We start from the raw sequence: 22470 nt of genomic DNA, 5'->3' as shown, positions 1-22470 counted from the left end.
TTGTGAGTGACGGCATTCTGTTATTTCGCAATGAGAATATCGACACAGTCGTTTTGTTCAGTGCCAGGAACTACTGTGGCAATGTGTGCTTTTTGAGGTCAAAACAATTTTTGCTTTTGCCAATGTTTTTTTATAATGGTGAAGACCCTGGCAGTTCCCACACCAATAAGAACAAGAACATAAACAATTTATATATATTATAAAAAAATGTATACAACAAACAAGATAACATTAATTGAACGGCACAAAAAAACTAGACCACACATAGCATTGATATAAAAACTTCATAAGTTACAAAACAAGACTATAAAAGATACAGACTTCACACTGTACATACAGGACAATACTGAAAACAATTCTGAAAACAATTCCACATTTAAAAGTATCATAGTAAATATTCCTTAATATACAACTAATTTGTATGTGAAAGACCCCAACCTGGATAGTTCTTCAGTTGAGTGCACTATACATTTAATTTAGGTGAACTATACATATGTACATATTTGAAGATTTTATTCAAAAGGGCACAGATTAATAAAAATGTAAAAGATTAACAGAAAAAAGGACACAAAGGAAACAAGCATTGGCATAGCCAATAGGTCTTGCTTTTGGGACCTTCTAAGTATTTAGTTATGCAGCACAATATCCTTGGTGCAACCACCTCAACTGTTGCATGGCTAAACACTTCTAAGGTCCCAAAGGCGAGACCTATTGGCTATGCCAATGCTTGGTGTGGTTGTGTGTGTGTGTGTGTGTGTGGTTGTGTGTGTATGGTTGGTTGTGTGTGGTTGTGTGTGTGTGGTTGTGTGTGTGTGGTTGTGTGTGTGTGGTTGTGTGTGTGTGGTTGTGTGAGGGTGTGGATGCGTGAGGGTGTGGATGCGGTTGTGGGTGCGGTTGTGGGTGGGTGTGTGTGGATGTGTGGTTGTGTGTGGTTGTGTGTGGTTGTGTGTGTGTGTGGTTGTGTGTGTGTGTGGTTGTGTGTGTGTGGTTGTATGTGTGGTTGTGTGGGGGTTGTGTGGGGGTTGTGTGTGGGGCGGTGTGTGTGGGGCGGTGTGTGTGGGGCGGTGTGTGTGGGGCGGTGTGTGTGGGGCGGTGTGTGTGGGGCGGTGTGTGTGTGGTTGTGGTTGTGTGTGGTGTGTGTGTATGGCTGTGGTTGGGTGTGGCTGTGTGTATGGCTGTGGTTGGGTGTGGCTGTGTGTATGTGGTTGTGTGTGTGGTTGTGAGTGTGTGTGTGGTTGTGTGTGTGGTGTGGTTGTGTGTGTGTAGTTGTGTGTGTGTGGTTGTGTGTGTGGTTGTGTGTGCATGGTTGTGTGTGTGTGTGGTTGTGTGTGTGGTTGTGTGTGTGGTTGTGTGTGTGGTTGTGTGTGTGTAGTTGTGGTTGTGTGTGTGGTTGTGGGTGTGTGTGTTGCTGTTGTGTGTGTGCGGTTGGGTGTGGTTGCGTCTGTGCGGTTGTGTGTGGTTGTGTGTGGTTGTGAGTGTGTGTGTGGTTGTGTGTGTGGTGTGGTTGTGTGTGTGTAGTTGTGTGTGTGTGGTTGTGTGTGTGGTTGTGTGTGCATGGTTGTGTGTGTGTGGTTGTGTGATTGGTTGTGTGTGTGGTTGTGTGTGTGGTTGTGTGTGTGTAGTTGTGGTTGTGTGTGTGGTTGTGGGTGTGTGTGTTGCTGTTGTGTGTGTGCGGTTGGGTGTGGTTGCGTCTGTGCGGTTGTGTGTGGTTGTGTGTGTGCGGTTGTGTGTGGTTGATGTGTGTGTGGTTGTGTGTATGGTTGTGTGTGGTTCTGTGTGTTGTGTGTGTGGTTGTGTGTGTGGTTGTTAATGTGTGTGTGCTTGTGTGTGTAGTTGTGTGTGTGGTTGTGTGTGTGTGTGGTTGTGTGTGTGTGTGTGGTTGTGTGTGTGTGTGTGGTTGTGTGTGTGCTTGTGGGTGCGGTTGTGTGTGCTTGTGGGTGTGTGGGGTTGTATGTGTGTGTGTGGTTGTGTGTGGTTTTGTGTGTGTGGTTGTGTGTGTGGTTGGTTGTGTGTGTGTGGGTGGGTGCGGGTGTGTGGATGTGTGGTTGGGTGTGGCTGTGTGTGTGTGGTTGTGTGTGGATGTGTGGCTGTGTGTGTGTGGTTGTGTGTGTGTGTTTGGGAGTGTGTGTGCGTGTGATTGGGTGTGGGTGCGGGTGCGGTTGTGGGTGCGGTTGTGTGTGTGTGGTTGTGTGTGTGGTTGGTTGTGGGTGCGGTTGTGGGTGTGTGGTTTTGTGTGTGTGTGTGTGTGGTTGTGTGTGTGGTTGGTTGTGTGTGGGGCTGTGTGTGTGGGGCTGTGTGTGTGGCTGTGTGGTTTGTGTGTGTGGCTGTGTGGGTGCGGGTGTGGTTGTGTGTGTGGATGTGTGGTTGGGTGTGGCTGTGTGTGTGGTTGTGTGGTTGGGTGTGGCTGTGTGTGTGGTTGTGTGTGTGGTTGTGAGTGTGTGTGGTTGTGTGTGTGTGGTTGTGTGTGTGTGGTTGTGTGTGTGTGGTTGTGTGTGTGTGTGGTTGTGTGTGTGTGTGGTTGTGTGTGTGTGTGGTTGTGTGTGGTTGTGTGTGTGTGTGGTTGTGTGTGATTGTGTGTGATTGTGTGTGGTTGTGTGTGTAGTTGTGGTTGTGTGTGTAGTTGTGGTTGTGTGTGTAGTTGTGGTTGTGTGTGTGGTTGTGGGTGTGTGTGGTTGTGGGTGTGTGGTTGTATGTGTGTGTTTGTGGTTGTGTGTGTGTGGTTGTGTGTGTGTGTGTGGTTGTGTGTGTGTGGTTGTGTGTGTGCGGTTGTGAGTGTGCAGTTGTGTGTGGTGTGTGTGTGGTTGTGTGTTGTGTGTGTGGTTGCATGTGTGCGGTTGTGTGTGCGGTTGTGTGTGTGGTTGTGTGTGTGTGTGTGGTTGGGTATGGTTCTGTGTGTGTGTGTGGTTGTGTGTGTGGTTGTGAATGTGGGTGTGTGTGTGGTTGTGTGTGTGGTTGTATGTGTGTGGTTGTGTGTGTGGTTGTGTGTGTGGTTGTGTGTGTGGTTGTGTGTGTGGTTGTGTGTGTGGTTGTGTGTGTGTGGTTGTCAGAATAAAGGAACACAAACATCGAGTTTGTGGAAAGAGAAAGCACATTGTAAGTCAAACGGGCGCAGCAAAGCATTAACACAACCACATGTTCTTTGATGTTTGATGTTCTTTGAACGAGAACATCAAAGGGGTGCCGCGAAAGTAATCGCGGGCAAAAGTGAAAGTGATCGCGGGCGCGTAATGAGCATGATGAGGTTTGCCATATGGTGCCTCTGCTCCTAAGCGCGCGCCCGTGCACATGCACTGTAGCTCTAGGCTGGCCATGGTAGCATTTTTTGAGCCCCCACTAAAAGTCTCACCAGACCAGCGCATGCGCTCGGTCAGGCGAGACCTAAAAAGGAGAAAAAGAGAAAAGTATGGGGTAGGAAAAACATAGGGTAGGAACTCGAGTCCAGAAGCAACATGGTGACAACCAACAGTCATACAGGACTACTGTACCAACTTGGACGTGCATCTGGATATGTGACTATGCACTTTAATTGGATAACCATCCGAACCACGCAAGGTCAAACAAAGCAAACTACGATTCTCACCTTAGCTATTCAAATTCAGGCACGATCAGCCTATGTACTTGAAACAAAAATCCTCTTAGACCAAATAGAAAAGGAGAAATCCTGAAATCTAGTGAGAAAAACAATAACATAGTAACTTTCATTTGAATGGGGTATAAAATATAGCACCCATCCCATACGTAAGCAACCATGTGTGCTCCCAGAAGACCTAATACCCAGAGCCACTCTCCGAATAGCTTCTTACCTTAAGTGAGAATTATAGTGTGCGTTTAAATCTTGCAGCTTCATGCGATAACCCCACAGTCAGGGAAGACCAATAATGGTGGCCCAAGTCCTAATGAAAGGAGGGAATGTATTTGTATTAAGAACTTCCTACATCACAATAAATCTTGATTCAAACCATCCATAGAGGCATCGATGCTCAATCTCACAAGCAGGCATCAGAGGACCATAATATAAAACAAGTTGTCACAAAGAGACATATATCCCTTAATTTAAATAAGTCCACCAGGAACACATTGAACCATCAGCTCTGGCAGGAACTGTGCAACACATCCACTACGCCAGCTAAAACATACTTGGATGAATCACTGGTTGCCACAGGACTAGCTGAACTATGGGAAATTCCGACAACGCACTCGCACTTTAAGCGCATCGTAAATAAGGTTATTAAGAAAATTTCACTCACAGAAGATAAAGCCACATGTGCACACAGGAGCCACGCATGGATGACTCTGTGCAGTTACAAATTCTTTGGCATACTTTGAACTGGGTCACACTAGGAAGTCTAAAGAGGCCTTTCTAAAATACAGGTTAGGGATCCTGCCAGTCATACCTCATCTCCCACCATGGCTGAGAAAGAACTATGGGAACTTGTGCCGGCTATGCGGAGTTGGGAACGAGGACATTGAACACATAATATGCTCCTGCCTCAAACTAAAAGAAGAAAGGGTAGGCCTCCTAAAAACTCACTTTAATGAACGTGGCATACGTACTCGGAGACAAGCAGTACTCGCATGTCTTAACCCAAGGGACCCACAACTAAATGGGAAGCTTGCCAAGTTCCTATTTCAAGTTGCAGCTAAGCAAAGGATCAGCGGTACTGTAACCTGCATATAGACTCCTGAGGCTCCAAGGAAAACGAACCATGGACACTCTGCACTTTATTGTTCATGCATGTCCTGGTACATAAAAAATGTTAACAGTCCACTGATCGAAAAGGAATTTAACCAAAATGTTTTATCAGAATGTATTTTTGTAATGGTTTTAACTAATCAAAAACAATACATTTTACTACTACTACCTTAATTTAAATTGCAAGCGAAGTTGTAAAATCCCATAGACAAAAAATCTCTGAATGTCGTCTTACCTCAATATCAAATGTAAATCAGTATGGTTTGAGTAGTATCATTCAGAATCCCATATTTCTCGTGGCTTTATTGGCGGCCAGTATCCTATTATAAAGGGGACATGTATTCTCAATTAGGCACTTTAAAAAAAGCCGTCAACCATCAGTGAACAAGCAGTCCCAATAGCCACAAGATTACCGTACCAGGAAACACATGCATGTACTCACAGTAACTACAGCTATGGTGCATTAATAAAAAAGAACGAACAACAAGGCTGCTCATACCAAGAATTGCTCAACGTGTAGTGTGATGCACCATATAAATGCGCATAGTCCAATCTCAACACTAAACCAGCCATAGTGGGGCTGCCTGAAGATTAGACTCCACATGAGCAGCGCATATGCTTAACTGTACACAAGTAAAGACCTCAAATCTCCGCACCGATGATAGTTAACTATTCATCATGTAAAAACCACGGCAGCGCATATGCTGAAAGTTACATAAACTAGAACCCTCAAATACCCACACCGGTGACAAACGTTTCTCATATACAGCAACGTTCACCACTAAACAAACGCCATATTGGAAAGGTGTCCTAGTACACAAATCGCATGAGAATCACACCATTACTAGTCCCGTAGTCACATTTTAGCTAACGCCAAGTAATAGAGATTTATAACCAGAAATTTGTTTATGCTGGAATCTCAGCATTTAACAATAAAAATTATTTTTAAAGCCAAAATGTTACATATATCGATCGAACAGAGAAGTAATCGGGCGATTCCTATGATAATTTTAACCGAGCCAGTATGTCGTAGTATATATATGTTACTTCAAAGTTAGCCCCATGTGTCTCTAAATAAAGCATTAAAACTAGTTAGCCTCGATATCAAGGGGCTCAGCCATTATGAATCAGTACCTAAGTAAAAACACAGTCGCTATCTTGAAATGTAAAACAACAAGACGAGATTCAGGGCAAATTTAATCTAACTCAAAAGTAGGATATAAAGTGAATTAAATATCTGAAGCTACTATATGCCGAATGTTAATAATTCCGACATAATATCATAGTAAATTCCAAGAACATAACACAAAAACTATCAGTTCCCAATGGGTAGCGGTTCTATGTTTCTCCAGGCATGCCTCCCAACAAGACAAAGAAAGATAATAAAAATAATAAAGATTTCAAAACTTACAAATGAAATCACATCAACTGTTCTCAAAACAAGTAACTTCCTCTGGCATATAAAGACTATAGTTCTTTGACAATTACCAGACCATGAAAAAACGGGGATTAGAAATCAGATTCAGTTAGTAAGGGGGGGGGGGTTTGTTGGAGGGAAAAGGGGGAGTGTCAACTAAATTTAGGGTCTCGCAAGACACATAACAACATGGATATGACGCAATAGGTATATCATAACAGGACCATCTCATAATGTTGTTCGTTATCATCCATTTTTACAGGAAAAAGTGCATCTCCCCATCAGTGTTATGACCGAAAAGGGTTGCCCTCAATCGGCAAATCCATTCAGACTCAACCTGCCGAAGCAGATGCTCCCTGTTACCTCCTCTGGTTTGAACAGGGACATGATTTATAGCATGAAACCAAAAAGTTAGATCATCCGGGTGCTCACTATGATAGTGGTTTGTAATCGTATACCTATTGTCTTTTGTTTTTATGGCCCTGCGATGTCCCTGTATCCTCAACTTAAGGGGGCAAATAGTGCAGCCAACATAAACAATACCACACCTGCAGCCAAGAACATACACCACATGTGTGGTGTTACAATTAAGGAAGTGACCAATTGTAAATTGCTTGGATGAATTGTAACAAAAGGACACAGTTTTGTTTCTTCCCCATGGACAAACATTGCACGTCCCGCAGTTGTAGAAACCCTTTGGTTTTGATGGTAGCCAGGTTTGTGTCTTCTTAGGTGTAACACCATAACTAGGGCAAAGAGTATTTCTTAAAGACACTCCCCTCCTGTATGTGATGGATGGTCTAACCTCTATGGCATCCCTGAGTCCAGTGATTTCTGTAAGTAGATGCCAGTTCCTACGAAAGATGTTAAAAATGAGACTACTGTGTGTAGCGTACTGGGTAATAAATCTGGCCTTTTTGTTGGTCGTATTTATGAGTGGCTTGTCCCTCAGTGTGTCCTCTCTAACTAGTTTGTAAGCCCTAGATTCAGCTTTGTTAAGTGTCTTCTGTATATATCCCCTTCTTGCAAATCTCTTTTTAGATGCACTAATGTGAGTTTTAAATGCCTCTTCTTCATTGCAGTTCCGCCTGATCCTTGTCATCTCACCAAACGGGATATTGTTTATGATAGAACTGGAATGTGTGCTAGCCGCGTGCAGTACGGAATTGCACGCGGTCTCCTTCCTAAAGAGTGTACTTTGTATCAGACCCTGTTTAATGTATAACTGTATATCCAGGAAATTAATGTTTTCCCTGTTGCAAGCCATAATCAGTTTCACATTGTAGGTATTGATGTAGTTGTTCCTCAGAACCGGACCACAGACAGATTTTTTTATCAATGTACCTCCCCAGTACACGATGTAGTTGGTTCAGGTGGAGGCACCTTTGCCCCAAGCATGCTCCCTCTCAAACCACCCCATTAAGAGGCAGGCGTAAGAGGGAGCAAACTTGGAGCCCATCGCGGTTCCGTGTATCTGCTGGAACCAGCGATTGTCAAACAGAAAATAATTCTTAGGTAAAATGATATCAATCGTTGACATTTTATCATCTCATTGTAGTCAAAAAGCTCCGCATCCTCCCTATCCAGGAAGGATTGTACAGCCTTAATCCCAATTTTTTTGTCAATACAGGTGTAGAGGCTTTCTACATCAAAGGTTGCAAAAATGAGGTCCTCTGACCATTCAAAATCCTTAAATTTCATGAGGATGTCTGTACTGTCCCTAATATAGGATGGTAAATTAGGGACATGTTTCTGTAGTCTCAAGTCCACATATTGTGACAGTTTTTCAGTGGGTGATCCCACCCCCAAAGTGATTGGTCTACCTGGGGGGAATTGCCCACCCTTGTGTATGTTTGGCAAGATGTAAAAACAAGGAAAGGTGGGCCAATCCACCCACAGGTATCTACATTCATCCTCTGTCAATAAGCAGGTGTTTTTCCATTCAGTTAGTTTGCCGTTGATCATGATATTAAGGCTCGGGACAGGGTTAATCTGAATTTCCCGATAGCAAAGACTAGTGCTAAGCTTTCTAGTTATTTCTTGCATATAGTCGCTGTGGTTCATTATGACGTTCCCTAATGTAATTGTCGTCAGGAAGGGGGCAGGACTATAACTAAGTTCTTGAGCTGGGTGTTGGAGGCGTAGGATACTATGCTGAGCCCATGCTGTCGGACGGTGGTGAGGGGGAAGAGCATGGGGCTGAGCGATGATTCTTGGGGTACTCCGCAGTTGATCTCTGTGGGTTTGGAGAGGAAGGGTGGAGTCTGATCTTTTGGGTTCTGCCGGTGAGAAAGGAGCGGATCCAGTCGAGGGCTAGTCCTTGTAAGCCGGCGTCGTGGAGTCTGGCGGGGAGAGTGCAGTGGGAAACAGTGTCTAAGGCGGCGGAGAGGTCTAGCAGGATGAGGGCCGCGGTGTGTCCTTGGTCGAGTAGCATGAAGATGTCGTCGGTAGCGGTGAGGAGGGAGATATCGGTGCTTCGGAATCTGGACTGGGAGGAGTCGAGTATGGTGTTCTCTTCAATGAAGGTGGTCAGTTGTGCGTTGACAAATTTCTCTGTGACTTTGGCTATGAAGGGAAGGAGAGAGATGGGTCGGTAGTTTTTCAGGTCCGTCGGGTTGGCCGAGGGTTTCTTGAGGAGGGGCTTGGCCTCAGCCCACTTCCAGTCGTCGGGGAAGAAGACAGATTCAAAGGTGGTGTTGCTGGTGCGGCATAGTTTGGGTGCGATGGTGGGGGCGGCTCTGTGGAAGATGTGAGAAGGGCAGGGGTCCGTGGGGGCTCCTGAGTGGGTGCTTTTCATTGTTGCAGTTGTGTCTTCGGTGGTGACCAGTGTCCAGGTGGTGATGGTGGGCTGGCTGTCATTGCTGAGGGGAGGGGGGGTTCTGGAGTCTGTTCACTGAAGTTATCATAGAGTGCCTTGATCTTTAGGTGGAAGAAGGAGCAGAGTTTGTTTTTGCATCACGGTGTGATGTCCATGGCTTCGCAGGGGGGTTTGGTTAACTGCTAGAGGATGTTGAAGAGTTCCTTTGAGTTGCTGGCGTTGGTGAGGATTTTGTTCCTGATGAAGGTCCTCTTGGTGGTTCTTATGAGTTGGTGGTATTATGTAAGGGCGTGCTTGTAGGTGGACTGGTCTTCGGTTGTTTTTCTGTTTCTCCATCGTTTCTTGAGCCATCTGCATGCACGTCTAGCTACTTGAAGGTCGGTGGTGAACCAGGCGGCCTTCAGAGGGCGTTGTCTGTCGGTGCAGCGGAGGGGAGCGAGCTGGTCTGCACAGCTGGAGATCCAGGGGTGTAGTTCCGTGGCTGCAGAGTTTGCGCCGGACGAGGCGGAGGAGGGGTAGTGGATGAGGGTAGAGTTGGGGTCCTCGTATGTGACCTTGCTCCAGTTCCTTTGTGGCGGGCCTGGTGCGGGCTTGTGTGCGGTGGTGGTGTAGAAAGAGAAGTGTACGGCGTGGTGGTCAGTCCAGAGAAGCTGCGAGGTGTGGCTGAAGTGGATGTTAGTTCCTCCTGCGAAGATGGAGCTGAGGTTGTGACCGGCTTTGAAGGTGGGAGGCGGTGACTAGCTGCTTCAGTCCGAGGTTGGTGAGATTGTCCAGGAGGGCGGTGGAGTCCGGGTTGCTGTGGTTGTCGAGGTGGAAGTTCAGGTCTCCGATGAGTATGTAGGGCGTGGGGTGCGATGAGGTTGGCAATGGCGATAGTGAAAGGAGCGCAGGGCCCGGTGGTCTGTAGGCCAGGGTGCCGTGGAGTGGGGTTCTGGGGGTGGTCTGGATCTGGAATAGGAGGTGTTCGGTGTAGGAGAGGGGGTCGCTCGTGCTGGAGGTGGAGAGTCAGAGGGAGCTCTTGTGTGCGATGGAGAGTACTCCTCCTGGGTGGTGGGGGCGGGCTTTCCTCTGGATCTTGTAGTCATCGGGGATGGCGGTGGCGATGTCGGGGGCAGAGGAGGCCTTAGTCCAGGTTTCCGTGAGGAAGGCAACGTCTGGTGAGAGGGTGTCAAGGAGGTCCCAGATCTCTGCGGCGTGTCTGTGCAGGGAGCGCACGTTGAGGAGGATGCATTTCAGGGCTTTGTTGGTGCGGGCGTCTGGCAGGGGTGCGTAGGTCGTGGGGGTTCTGTGGATGGTGAATGAGTGTCGGCAGTGTCAGCAGGAGAATTGGCCGTGGATGGTGTTTAGCGACGATAACTAGCAGTTGCTGTTTCTACCGAGGTGGAGTGCGAGGAGGGTAGCTGGATTGTAGCGGTGGATTGTCGGAGATCCAGGGTACCTGGCGCTGGTCGCGCGTGGACAGGCTTTCCTTTCCAACGCATTCAGGGTGCCAGTGGCAACCCCGTCGCGCCCGTCCGCGCAGCAGCTGACATTAAATAGTGAAAAGGGGAGGGAGGCGCAGCTGGGAGGTGGAAATTGGCAAGGGGGAAGGGGTCGCAGGGGCAACAGCAGCGGGTGAGGGAGCGGGAACACGGGCTGAAACAATAATAAAGGGCAAAGTTACAAGGCACAGCAATCAAGGGTGACAGTGACAGGCCAGAAAACGGGCACAAGAGAAGCAAACAACGAATAAGGGCAACAGTAAACACAGGCAAAGAAAACGGGCAGAACAGCAGGCACAACGCGGTGGCTCGAACCCCTACCTGCACCGGACACTGCACAGCAGCGGAGCTGCGGAGGGAGAGGGCAGGTCTACGGCCAAGAGGTCAGAGGTCCTGTTCACTGTCGTATAGTGATCCATCCGCGCTCGCCGTCCTGTGCTGATCCAGTCACGCTCACCTTTCTGTGCTGATCCAGTCATGCTCACCTTTCTGTGGTGATCTGTCCGCGCTCACCGTCCTGTGGTGATCCATCAGCGCTCACCGTCCTGTGGTGATCCATCAGCGCTCACATCCATTAAAGCTCACCATTCATCAGTGCTCACCATTCAATGGTGACCCATTCGCCCTCACCGTCCTACGGTGACCCATCCGCCCTCACCATCCTGTGGTGACCCACCCGCCCTCACCATCCTGTGGTGACCCACCCGCCCACACCATCCTGTGGTGACCCACCCGCCCTCACCATCTTGTGGTGACCCACCCGCCCACACCATTCTGTGGTGACCCACCCGCCCTCACCATCTTGTGCTGACCCATCCGCCCTCACCATCTTGTGGTGACCCATCCGCTCTCACCGTCGTGTGGTGACCCATTTGTCCTCACCGTCCTAAAGTGACCCATCCAAGCTCACCGTCCTATGGTGATCCATCTGGGCTCACTGTCCTATGGTGATCCATCTGGGCTCACCGTCCTATGGTGATCCATCTGCGCTCACCGTCCTATGGTGATCCATCTGCGCTCACCGTCCTATGGTGATCCATCTGCGCTCACCGTCCTATGGAGATCCATCAGCGCTCACCCTCCGAAGGTGATCCATTAGTGCTCACCATCCATTAGAGCTTACCATCAATCAGCACTCTCCATTCTATGGTGATCCATCTACGCTCACCGTCCTGTGGTGATCCAGCCACGCTCACCGTCCTGTGATGATCTGTCAATGCTCACCGTCCTGTGGTGATCCGTCAACGCTCACCGTCCTGTGGGCGGGAATGCTACATTGAGCAATTGCAAGTGGTTAGACTATTTGCTAGCATCTTTCTCCTCACCATTTGTTTGTTGGTTACAAGTGGAAGTACTTGAACATATCCACAGTAAGATACCTCCAGCCAACCCCCGCCTCCAGCCAACCCCCGCCTCCAGCCAACCCCCGCCTCCGGCCAACCCCCGCCTGCGGCCAACCCCCGCCTCCCGAAAACACTTGCCTCCAGCCAAACCCGGCCTCCGGCCAAACCCGGCCGCCAGCCAAACCCGGCCGCCGGCCAAACCCGGCCGCCAGCCAAACCCGGCCGCCAGCCAAACCCGGCCGCCAGCCAATCCCCGCCTCCAGCCAATCCCCGCCTCCAGCCAATCCCCGCCTCCAGCCAATCCCCGCCTCCAGCCAATCCCCGCCTCCAGCCAATCCCCGCCTCCAGCCAATCCCCGCCTCCAGCCAATCCCCGCCTCCAGCCAATCCCCGCCTCCAGCCAATCCCCGCCTCCAGCCAACCCCCGCCTCCAGCCAACCCCCGCCTCCAGCCAACCCCCGCCTCCAGCCAACCCCCGCCTCCAGCCAACCCCCGCCTCCAGCCAACCCCCGCCTCCAGCCAACCCCCGCCTCCAGCCAACCCCCGCCTCCAGCCAACCCCCGCCTCCAGCCAACCCCCGCCTCCAGCCAACCCCCGCCTCCAGCCAACCCCCGCCTCCAGCCAACCCCCGCCTCCAGCCAACCCCCGCCTCCAGCCAACCCCCGCCTCCAGCCAACCCCCGCCTCCAGCCAACCCCCGCCTCCAGCCAACCCCCGCCTCCAGCCAACCCCCGCCTCCAGCCAACCCCCGCCTCCAGCCAACCCCCGCCTCCAGCCAACCCCCGCCTCCAGCCAACCCCCGCCTCCAGCCAACCCCCGCCTCCAGCCAACCCCCGCCTCCAGCCAACCCCCGCCTCCAGCCAACCCCCGCCTCCAGCCAACCCCCGCCTCCAGCCAACCCCCTGCCTCCAGCCAATCCCCTGCCTCCAGCCAATCCCCTGCCTCCAGCCAACCCCCTGCCTCCAGCCAACCCCCTGCCTCCAGTCAACCCCCTGCCTCCAGTCAACCCCCTGCCTCCAGTCAACCCCCTGCCTCCAGTCAACCCCCTGCCTCCAGTCAACCCCCTGCCTCCAGTCAACCCCCTGCCTCCAGTCAACCCCCTGCCTACAGTCAACCCCCTGCCTCCAGTCAACCCCCTGCCTCCAGTCAACCCCCTGCCTCCAGTCAACCCCCTGCCTCCAGTCAACCCCCTGCCTCCAGCCAACCCCAATAATAATAATAATAAATGAATTTTGTTAAGCGCACAGCTACCCCAGAAGGGGTGTCCCGGCGCTGAAGTAGACAAGGGCAAGTCACGAAGCTAAGATCTAGACGGAGCGACTAAACAACCAGGACTTTAAAGACCTATGGAACTCCAAGTCAGACTGTATCAGACGGAGCTCAAGCGGTAGATTATTCCAATATTGAGTAGCTCCTACCTCAAAGGATTTACCTCCCATTCTAGATTTTACAAAACGAGGGGTGACAAGTAAATGTTTATTTTTTGAACAAAGAGATCTGGTTTGATGATAGAGGCGAAGTCTCTTTCTTAAATATAACGGCCCTTTACCTATACTGGCTCGGTAGGCTAGGGTCCAAGCCTTAATTTCGATACGTTTAGCAATGGGTAGCCAATGAAGTTGTCGTAGATAAGGGGTAATGTGATGACGTAGAGGAGCCCCGCAAATCAGCCGGGCTGACGCATTTTGAACTGTCTGCAGTCCACGCATCAAAAGGCCCAGGTACAGTCCATTGGCATAATCCAGATGAGATGTTATCAATGCATGAACCACTGTTTTACGAGTAGTATTGGGGAGATAATTGATACATTTTTTAATGATTTAAATTTTGCCAAAACACGCAGCTGCCACCGTTTGAACCTGTGTAGACAAGGACATATGTTTGTCACATCTCACACCTAGGTTCTTAACTGAGTCCTTAGGAAGGGGAGCAGAGCCTAATTCATCCGGCCACCACAGACTCGAAGAAAGGGGACAGGGTTGATTAAAAAACAAGATCTCATTCTTGTTGGCATGGAGTTAAAAAAAAATTCTGTTCCATCCAGCTCGCAATACTTTTCAAACAGTCTTTTAAAGGATCAAAGATGGCGGTGTGAACATCCCTAAAGGTAAACAAAAGCTGGGTATCATCTGCATAGGATATAATTTTGATCCCAGTATTTGCAATCATTTCCGCCAGAGGAGTCAAATAGACATTAAAAAGTAGCGGGCTCAGAGCAGAGCCCTGAGGCACACCCCACTTAAGGGGTTTAATGGGAGAAGTGAAAGGATGCGTCCGGACTTGTTGTTTACGATCCGATAAAAAAAGAAGATATCCACTTCAACACAACACCCTGAATGCCAATATTTCTGAGATGATTCAGAAGAATAGGATGAGAGACGGTGTTGAATGCTGCAGAAAGATCTAGCAGCACCAACACCGCCTTAGAGCCTCCATCCACCACCCAAAGTATAGCATCAGCCATTTCAATCAATGCTGTTTCCGTGCTATAGCCTGGGCAGAAACCCAATTGCGAGTCATGAAGGAGACTATTAGTTTCAACATAGCCAGCCAATTGTTGGTAAACCAGTTTCTCCAAGACCTTAGCCGGAGCAGGAAGCAACAAGATGGGTCTATAATTGCTGGTAATTTCAGGATCTGCATTCGCTTTTTTTAGAATAGGTAGGAGAAAAGCGTGCTTCCAGACTGCAGGATAGATGCCATGTCTGAGTGAAGAGTTCCAAATATCATCCAGACATGGATTAAGGAATTCTGCCAAAGCGCTGTATTGTTTAGCTGGCCAGGGATCATTTGGCAAGCCAGATTTACACTTCTGCAGTTCAAGAAGAGAGGCGTCCATGGAAACCTTGGCAAATTATGATAGGCCAGATAAAGAGGTCTATCTCAAGTCATCATCCCCGAATAGCGGGGGAGTCTCCCGACGCTCAGGAAAGGAGGCATAAATCAAAGCTATTTTTTCCTCAAAGAACTCTGAGAGACTATTACAAAGCTTCTGTAATGGAGGATGAGTAAGGGAAAGAGCTGACGGATCAGTAAAAGATTTCACTATTTTAAAAATTTCTCTCGAAGAGTTTTTTGCGCTATGAATGCGGTTGGCAAGAAAGTCTCTTATGTCCAATAAGAAGTTTACGATACTCTTTGAGTGCCACCCGATAATCTACTTTGCTAGCCGTGGAATAATTAAGTCTCCAACTGCGCTCAAGTCTCTTGCATTCCGATTTCTTAGATCTAAGCTCCTCCGAAAACCAGGGGGCAGAAGGAAGAGATCTGTGTGACTTTATTGCTTTCAAAGGAGCAAGGAAATCAAGCGCATCAACTATCCATTTATTTAAGTTTAAAATGCTATTTTCAAGATCCATAGAAGGGCAGGGCTTAAAATTATTGAGATGTTGAATTAAATGCTCTGGAGAGGCTCTTCTCCAGTTTCTGCTATACTCTTTAGGAATCGTAGTGATTCTTCCAATGCCAGTCATCTGAAATGAAAAAGGGATCAAATAATGATCCGACCAAGGTACCGGCAATGGAGAGTCAACAGTAATTCTAGAAAAATTAGAAAAAATCTAATCCAGAATATGGCCAGCCTTGTGAGTTGAATGGGATACATGTTGTAATAGATTACAACCAGCTAATGTGGAAATAAAGCTGGAGCTATGGGGGCAAAGGAGATTATCCACATGTAAATTCATGTCCCCAAGCACCATAAAGTTAGAATGGCATATACTGGCTTGAGAGATGTAGTCAGCTAAAATAGGAATTTGGTTGAGACTGGCATTAGGGGTCTATAAAGCAACAGACCAGAACAAGATAAGGAAGCTGAAAGTTTTCTACAGAAAGAGAGGCCTTCAATGGAGTCTAGCTGATCAAGATTACTAGCTACCAACTCCCAATCCGATTTGTGAATGATGGCTACTCCCCCACCCCATTTCCCTTTTTGTCTTTTAGCACAAATCATGCCATAGTTGTCTGGAATGGCTAAAGCCAGCGTAGGATTGGTATCCTCCCGCAGCCATGTCTCTGTCAAGAATAGGAGATCCCAATTGTTATCATTTATGGATTGGAAGATATCCAGAGCGTGCTTTGGTAATGATCTACAATTTATCAGCCCGGCTTTTAGTTTCACCGTCGCTGGGGCAGGGAGAAGAGTCTGAGGGCTCGGGATACTGGTGGCATATGTCGAAAATCCACAAGCCGAGCAAGGATTTACCTGCCAAGAATCCTGTAATGTCAGGCAGGACAAATGAGGGCAGGAGGTGGGTCGATACGCCATCAGCACTAAGCTGCTGTACACATATCTTCGATCTCTGGAAAAAAGGGCAGCATTTCTGGCCCTGGCCTCCGTTCGGCCGCGGACGGGCGCAGATGGGCTTACCTTAGGCGCGCCAGCAGCGCGTCCGCTGTGCGTACAGGCAGCGTGCATTAAGTACGCTGAAGTGCAGAAACACTAGAGCGCCAACTTCCAAAATGGCGTCCCCAGCGACCCTGCAATCGACTATGAAGTCGGCTCTATCCCTCGCAATTGGCAGGCAATAACAAGTAGGTAAAAAGATTTCTAAAGAAAGCGTCCTACCACATTAAAATAGGTCTACAATCAACCAATGTGCAAATTAGCAAAAGTAGCGGTCGGGAGAGTGCTTGTGCAACTTAAAATTTTTAAAATGCTGTTATGTGGTCCAATAAATGTCACTGTGCAAATAGGCAAGGATAGCAGCATGAATAAGAGCAAAGCGCAATTAACAAACCCTCAGTCCCCAGTCAACCCCCTGCCTCCAGCCAACACCGGCCTTCAGTGCACCCTCAATATGCAGCCGTATCCTGCTCTCTCCATAGTTTCACGTGGCTTCCCATGAATGCACACATATTTCTGTTGGGGGGTCCTTGCCCCGTCCATGGCCCACAACCATCCAGAATAGAATTAAAGGAAATACAACAAACTAGTAACGCAACACAGGCAGTGTTACCACGTTTTAGGCAGGATTGCCCTAATACTGGAAGTATTTCCCCGATGCAGCTAGAATTGCTGTAGTACCAGAAGATTTGATGTAATTCAGGCAGGGCTGCCGTAATACGGGGAGGTTTGTGGTAGTTCAGATAGGATTGCCGTATTACAACCAGGATTGGTGTGTTATAGACAGTACTACCCTATTACAAACACAAAAGTCTGGTGAACATCTCACTAGCAAAAGGCTGGACTAAGAGTCTAAGGTTGGACTGAGAGAGTATGAGGTTGGACTGAGAGAGCGTAAGGTTGGACTGAGAGGGTGCAAGTTTGGACTGAGAGAGCGCAAGGCTGATCTGAGACAGCGCAAGGCTGGACTAAGAGTGCGCAAGGCTGGTCTAAGAGTGTGCAAGGCTGAGAGAGCGCAAGGCTGGGCTAAGGGAGCGCAAGGCTGGGCTAAGAGAGCGCAAGGCTGGGCTAAGAGCGCATAGCTGAGGGAGCACGATGCTCAGCTGAGCTGAGAGCTGAAGGCTGAGTTGAGAGAGAACAAGGTTGAGCTGAGAGAGTGCAAGCCTGAGAGAGCGCAGGGTGGACTGCGAGAGCAAAGGGCTGGGCTGAGAGAGTACAAGGCTGGTGTGAGAGAGTGCATGGCTGGTCTGAGAGATTGCAAGGCTGGGCTGAGAACGTGCAAGTCTAGACTGACAGAGATGAAGATAGAGCGCAAGGCTCGACAGAAAGCGTAAGGCTGGGCAGTTTTAGGGGAACAAACTGCACCTTATGCTGAAAATGGATTTACTTACCCAGTCCGGAGCTCCCTCTCTCCTGGGAACCCTCGCAGTCTCCTAAAGGCAGCTCAGCCCCTTCATGCTTCATCAGGTTTTCAGACTTCACACTTCCTAATGCCAAAAAGATGATCAAAAGTTACATTTTGCAGAAACGCCTCTTTTCTCCTACAACTTGTACCAGGCTCTGTCTGGTGGTTCTTCTGCCACAGGTGCACAAATCTTTGTGCAGGTCATGTGCTATCCCAGGGTAGTATTAAAGGATTCTTAAAAAACAATCATATGCAATTCAATAGGTCTCACATTTGCGAGTGTTTAAGCTATTGGCATTGTAAATGACAATACATTTTAATTATCGGTTTTGATAATTAGCACATAAATAAAAGGCATTGTCATTTACAATGCCAATAGCTCAAACTCATGCCAATGCAAGTCCTATTGCACTTCAAAGAAGCGGCCGTGAGACTTATCCGACTTCCTGTATGCAGCGGCTCCGACAGCTTGCACCCATGCCTCATGGGCGACATTAGATCTGATTCTTTGACAGGAAAGAGTAACATATCAGTGTGTGAGAACAACTGATTTACCTAGCATGCAAAATAGGCTTCAGAAGCATGCTTAGGGAAAGGGGCCACCACAGGTAATGTAAAACCTACCTGACCTGTACAATCCAAATTACACCTTAAAGTCCCAATACATGTAAACGTGAAGAACTTTTCAGATACAGAACAATACTGACAGAGGAGATGACATCTGCGAAACCTGCAAGGCCTTCTTCAGGCTATCCCTCTCGCTGGATATAGCTGGTCTGCTGCCATCTAATGGCAGAACATGAGCCAGTTTGCATCTTTCAATTTAAATGCCATAAATAACTTAACAACATTAATAAAACATGGAAAACTGGATTCACTATAGAAAATGTCCACTAAGTGATCACCATGTGTATTCAGCTCATCTTTTGAGTGAAGTGGCTGGGAGGAAGCAGTAAAGTAGCATAGAGTGTTGTAGACTGGAATTTTGTAGAGTGTCAGAGGTTCGGGAAGTGGTGTACAGTGGAGTGGCATTATGTATTGTATAGTAGAGTGTTAGAGTGGAGGGATTGGAGTGGAGTATTGTGTCATAGAGGAGTTGTGTAGCGTAGAGTGGAGTAAAGTGACGTAGAGTGGAGTGGCCTAGAGTGTCAAAGTGGAGTAGTGTGTCGTACAGTGGAATGGAGTAGAGTGCCATGGAATGGAGTATAGTGGAGTGAAAGAATGAATTTATAAAGCACAAAAGAGCTGCTCAATATGGAGCGTCCCGGCACTAGATGGCAGTAAAACACAACTAAGATGAGTAAATAGCAGAGGGACTAGTCGAGATTAGTTCTCAGGGAAACGTTGGGTCTTCAGAAGGCACTTGAATGGTCTCTGATGGAGCGCATCCAATATGATCAGGTAGCCGATTCCAAAGGTTTGGGGCCAAAAAAAGAGAAGGAGCCCCCCAGCTCTGGTGTTTTTAATCTTGGGGATGCAAAGCAGATTGTGGTTGGCTTAGAGCAAAGCTCTGCAAGGAGGGCATCTTCTGATTTTGTAGCAGATATAAGTCAGGCCTTTCAGTTGAGTGTCCCTGAGCCTTCTTGCCGGGGCTTTGAATTGTATTCTTCGCTGGACGGGAGCCAGTGGCACTTCGAATAGATTGACTTTTAGGAATATTCAACACTAGTCTGGCTGCCGCATTCTGAAGCCATTGCAATCTGTTCTTGTTTGGGTAGATCCCAAAAGCAGTACATTGGTATAATCAAGCCTAGACGTTATCAATGCATGAACAATGGTTTTTCTGGTGTGTTCTGGCAGGAATTTGAGAATCTTTCGCAGAGTTTTCATAGGGGATGATGATGAAAGGCTTAAATGAGAGGGGATTGTCTAGCTTGACCTCCAGATTCTTCGTAGAGGGAGGAGGTGCCGGGGGAGACCCATTTCAGAGGACCACAGTCTGGTCTGATCTGGTATGGAGGGGGAGCCAAAAATCAGGATTTCGTATTTTTCATAGTTTAGGCAAATAGTTTAGGCAAAGACAACTTTTATGCATCTAATCTGCAACTGCAGAGAAACAGCCCTTGAAACTGGCCAGCAATGAGGTACAGTGCAACTGACTTAATTGCTTGGCAGCAGCCTCAAGGTTCCAGGTGGAATTGGAACATGACATTGTAAGATGCATATAACAGTAAGGAAAAGGGGGAGAGAGGGGAAAAACAAACATAGAAAATACAAATACAACAGATTTCCCTTTTCCCAAAAGCAAAGTAGGGAGTAGAGTAGCACGCCGAGTCACCTAACAAATTCAGACAACCTTTGAGGGAAAAGTCTAGCGCGATCTGACACCTAGACCCAACTGTGTCATCAGAACGATTTTGAGAATCAGAAGATGACTTGGGCATGCATCCTTGATTGTATCTTAAATCAGGGTTAGTATTCCTAGTAGAGGAAAATTTGGTTGTGTCATCCACAATATTTGATCCAGCAGGACATTTGGCAACACGCCTAACGTTCCACAACTTTCCATCCTGTGTGATGACACTGTTATCAAAGACTCTAACAATCTTCATTGTTTGCTGAATTTATTAGAGCATTTGCTGGTGAAAGCAGGCTTCTTAATTCTGACCCAGTCACCATTCTTAATACTATGAGATTTAGCTTTCCACTTGCAGTCATACCACATCTTTGTTTTTTAGTTGCTTGCCTTCCACCCTATGCGGAGCACCACTCATCAATTCATCCGAGAATTCATTGTTTCTGCACTTCTCCTGGAACCACCACGGACAAATTTTAAAACGGCGGAAAGGACTCATCTCTGTTGTGGTATGGGGCGTGATTCGATACATCCAAAGCTTAATGAGTTTTTCCAGTCTCCTCCCAACTTGACCACATCAGACACATAACCCTTCAGGACTCTATTAAAGCGTTCTACTAAACCATTCTCATGTGGTTCGTGTATTGAGGTAGTGTGATGTTTAATATTGTGGCATTTTAGGAAATTTTCCATCTCTATGGAGGTAAGTTGAACAATATTCTCAGTCACGGGAACTGAGGGACAACCCTCCCTAGAAAATACCTCCTTAAAAAATTCTATTACCATGTTGTTGGTGGAACTTGAAACAAGTTTTACTTCTGGCCACTTTGATTGGTAATCAACAAGTACAAACGCGTAGCATGAATCATGTGGCAAACACAAAGGGTACAAAAATGACAAAAGCCAACTTTTTCCAGGGTTCATCTGGCCACTTTGTATTTTTTAAAGGTGGCACATTAAGTCTCATCATTTTCTCACTACTCATGCATACATTACATTCCCTGACAGTACGATCAACCATGCGATCCAAACCTGGCCACCAAAAGTAATTTCTGACCAAGCGTTTCATGGCAGACATCCCGGGGTGAGGTTTATGTGCTAGCTCTAAAATTTAATTTTGTACTCCGAAAGGTGGCACAAATTTCCCATTTTTGTACATAACTTCTCCCTCTAAATCTAGTTCATCTTTAACCTTGAACATGGGCATAACTTCAGGAGACAAATACTTATTTTCTGGCCATCCCTTTATAATTCAGTCTTTAATGTTCTGCCATAGAAAGCCTTCTCTTTTCACTGAGCCTCCAGAATTCTTCAGAGATACCATTGAACTCACCAGACCTTGAATTGTGGTAACTACCTCAGTCATCAAGACTGTCAGAACTGCTACCCTGACACGGAAGGCGAGACTTAAAATCGTTCATGACGTTTTTCTTACCCGGTACAAATTCAGTTTTAAAACAATACTCCTGAAGTGAGTCTCGCAATGCGAGCTGTGGAGTTCCACCTACCACCTGGGGATAAGATGTTGACGAGGGGCTTGTGGTCAGTTCTCAAAATGAATTTTCTACCCAAGATATAATTGCGATAATGTTCTATCACCCACACGCAGGCCAAGAGTTCTCTTTCAATTACAGCATATCTAAGTTCTGTCTCATTTAAGGTGCGGGAAGCAAAACTCACATTCTATTCATCCTTTCCACACCTCTGTGATAAAACTCCTCTAATTCCATACAATCTCGCATCCACCGTAATTACACATTCTTTGTTCATGCAGAAAGGTTTGAGGGTGGGAGCTCTAAGGATATCTCTTTTAATGGACTCAAAAGCTTGTTGTTGTTCTTTACATTCGAAAGTGCTTTTGTGTCTTAAACGTTTCCTTAACGGTTCCATCCTGGATGCAAAATTGTTTACAAACTTACCATAATATTCGCACATACCTTTGTTAGTGGGGGAAGGTGCATTGACAATCCCATCTATGTTGCAGTTCTTGGGAACTACACCATCTCCAGTCAAAGTGTGTCCTAAATACTCCACAGAGGTTTTGAACAAATTACACTTATTGGCTTTGAGTCAAGCCACTCTTCCTTAATTTTTCACACACCTCTATTAAATGCCCCAGATGCTCCTCTTCACTGTTTGAGAAGCTTAAAATATCATCTTGTAAGCATTTTACAAATTTGTCCACGTCCCTCAAAATGTTAAGCATTACTCTTTGAAAAACGGAGGCCGCAGCCGCCAGACCAAACGGCATCCTGGTATATTGATATAATCATTGCGGGGTGATGAATGCCATGAGATTTTTGGATTCCTCAGTGAGGGGAATTTGGTGGTACGCCGATCTTAAATCTAACGTGGAAAATACCTTTGCACAGTCTAGCATGTTGGCAACCTCGTTAATTTTTGGGAGGGGGTAGCAATCCACAATAATGTCAGCCTTTAAAGCTCTAAGATCAACACAGACACAATTTTTTATCAGGTTTTCTTACTAAAACTATGGAAGAAACCCATTCAGCTGAATCAATTGGTTCAATGTTGCCTTCAGTGACCAATTCATTTAGCATATTCTTCAATTCTTCCCTACATTGATCGGCACACCCCTCAATTTTTGTTTCACGGGTATGGCGTCATGTTTGAGTTTAATTTTGTGTGAATACTCTTTTAGTTAACGCAAAAC

General features: G+C 47.3%; 1 protein-coding gene across 9 annotated transcripts in view; it reads right to left on the bottom strand.

The window, feature by feature from the left end:
* Positions 1-22470, bottom strand: part of LOC146863582 (uncharacterized) — a 136361-nt gene that overhangs the window by 21253 nt on the left and 92638 nt on the right. For 3 of the 9 annotated variants that reach the window (XM_085627400.1, XM_085627389.1, XM_085627409.1), the window contains one exon: positions 17487-17582. In XM_085627400.1, coding sequence (XP_085483526.1) covers positions 17487-17582 — 96 coding nt within the window. Of the gene's footprint in view, positions 1-3580; positions 3669-3803; positions 3894-4928; positions 5014-11532; positions 11666-17486; positions 17583-22470 lie in introns of all 9 variants that reach the window. The other 6 variants (XM_085627426.1, XM_085627435.1, XM_085627444.1 and 3 more) reach the window with 6 other exon arrangements.

Source organism: Triturus cristatus, chromosome 2_1, assembly GCF_964204655.1.
Source record: "Triturus cristatus chromosome 2_1, aTriCri1.1, whole genome shotgun sequence".
NCBI lineage: Eukaryota > Metazoa > Chordata > Amphibia > Caudata > Salamandridae > Triturus > Triturus cristatus.
The sequence above is the reverse complement of the archived record's forward strand: the minus strand, read 5'-3'. Positions and strand labels throughout refer to the sequence as shown.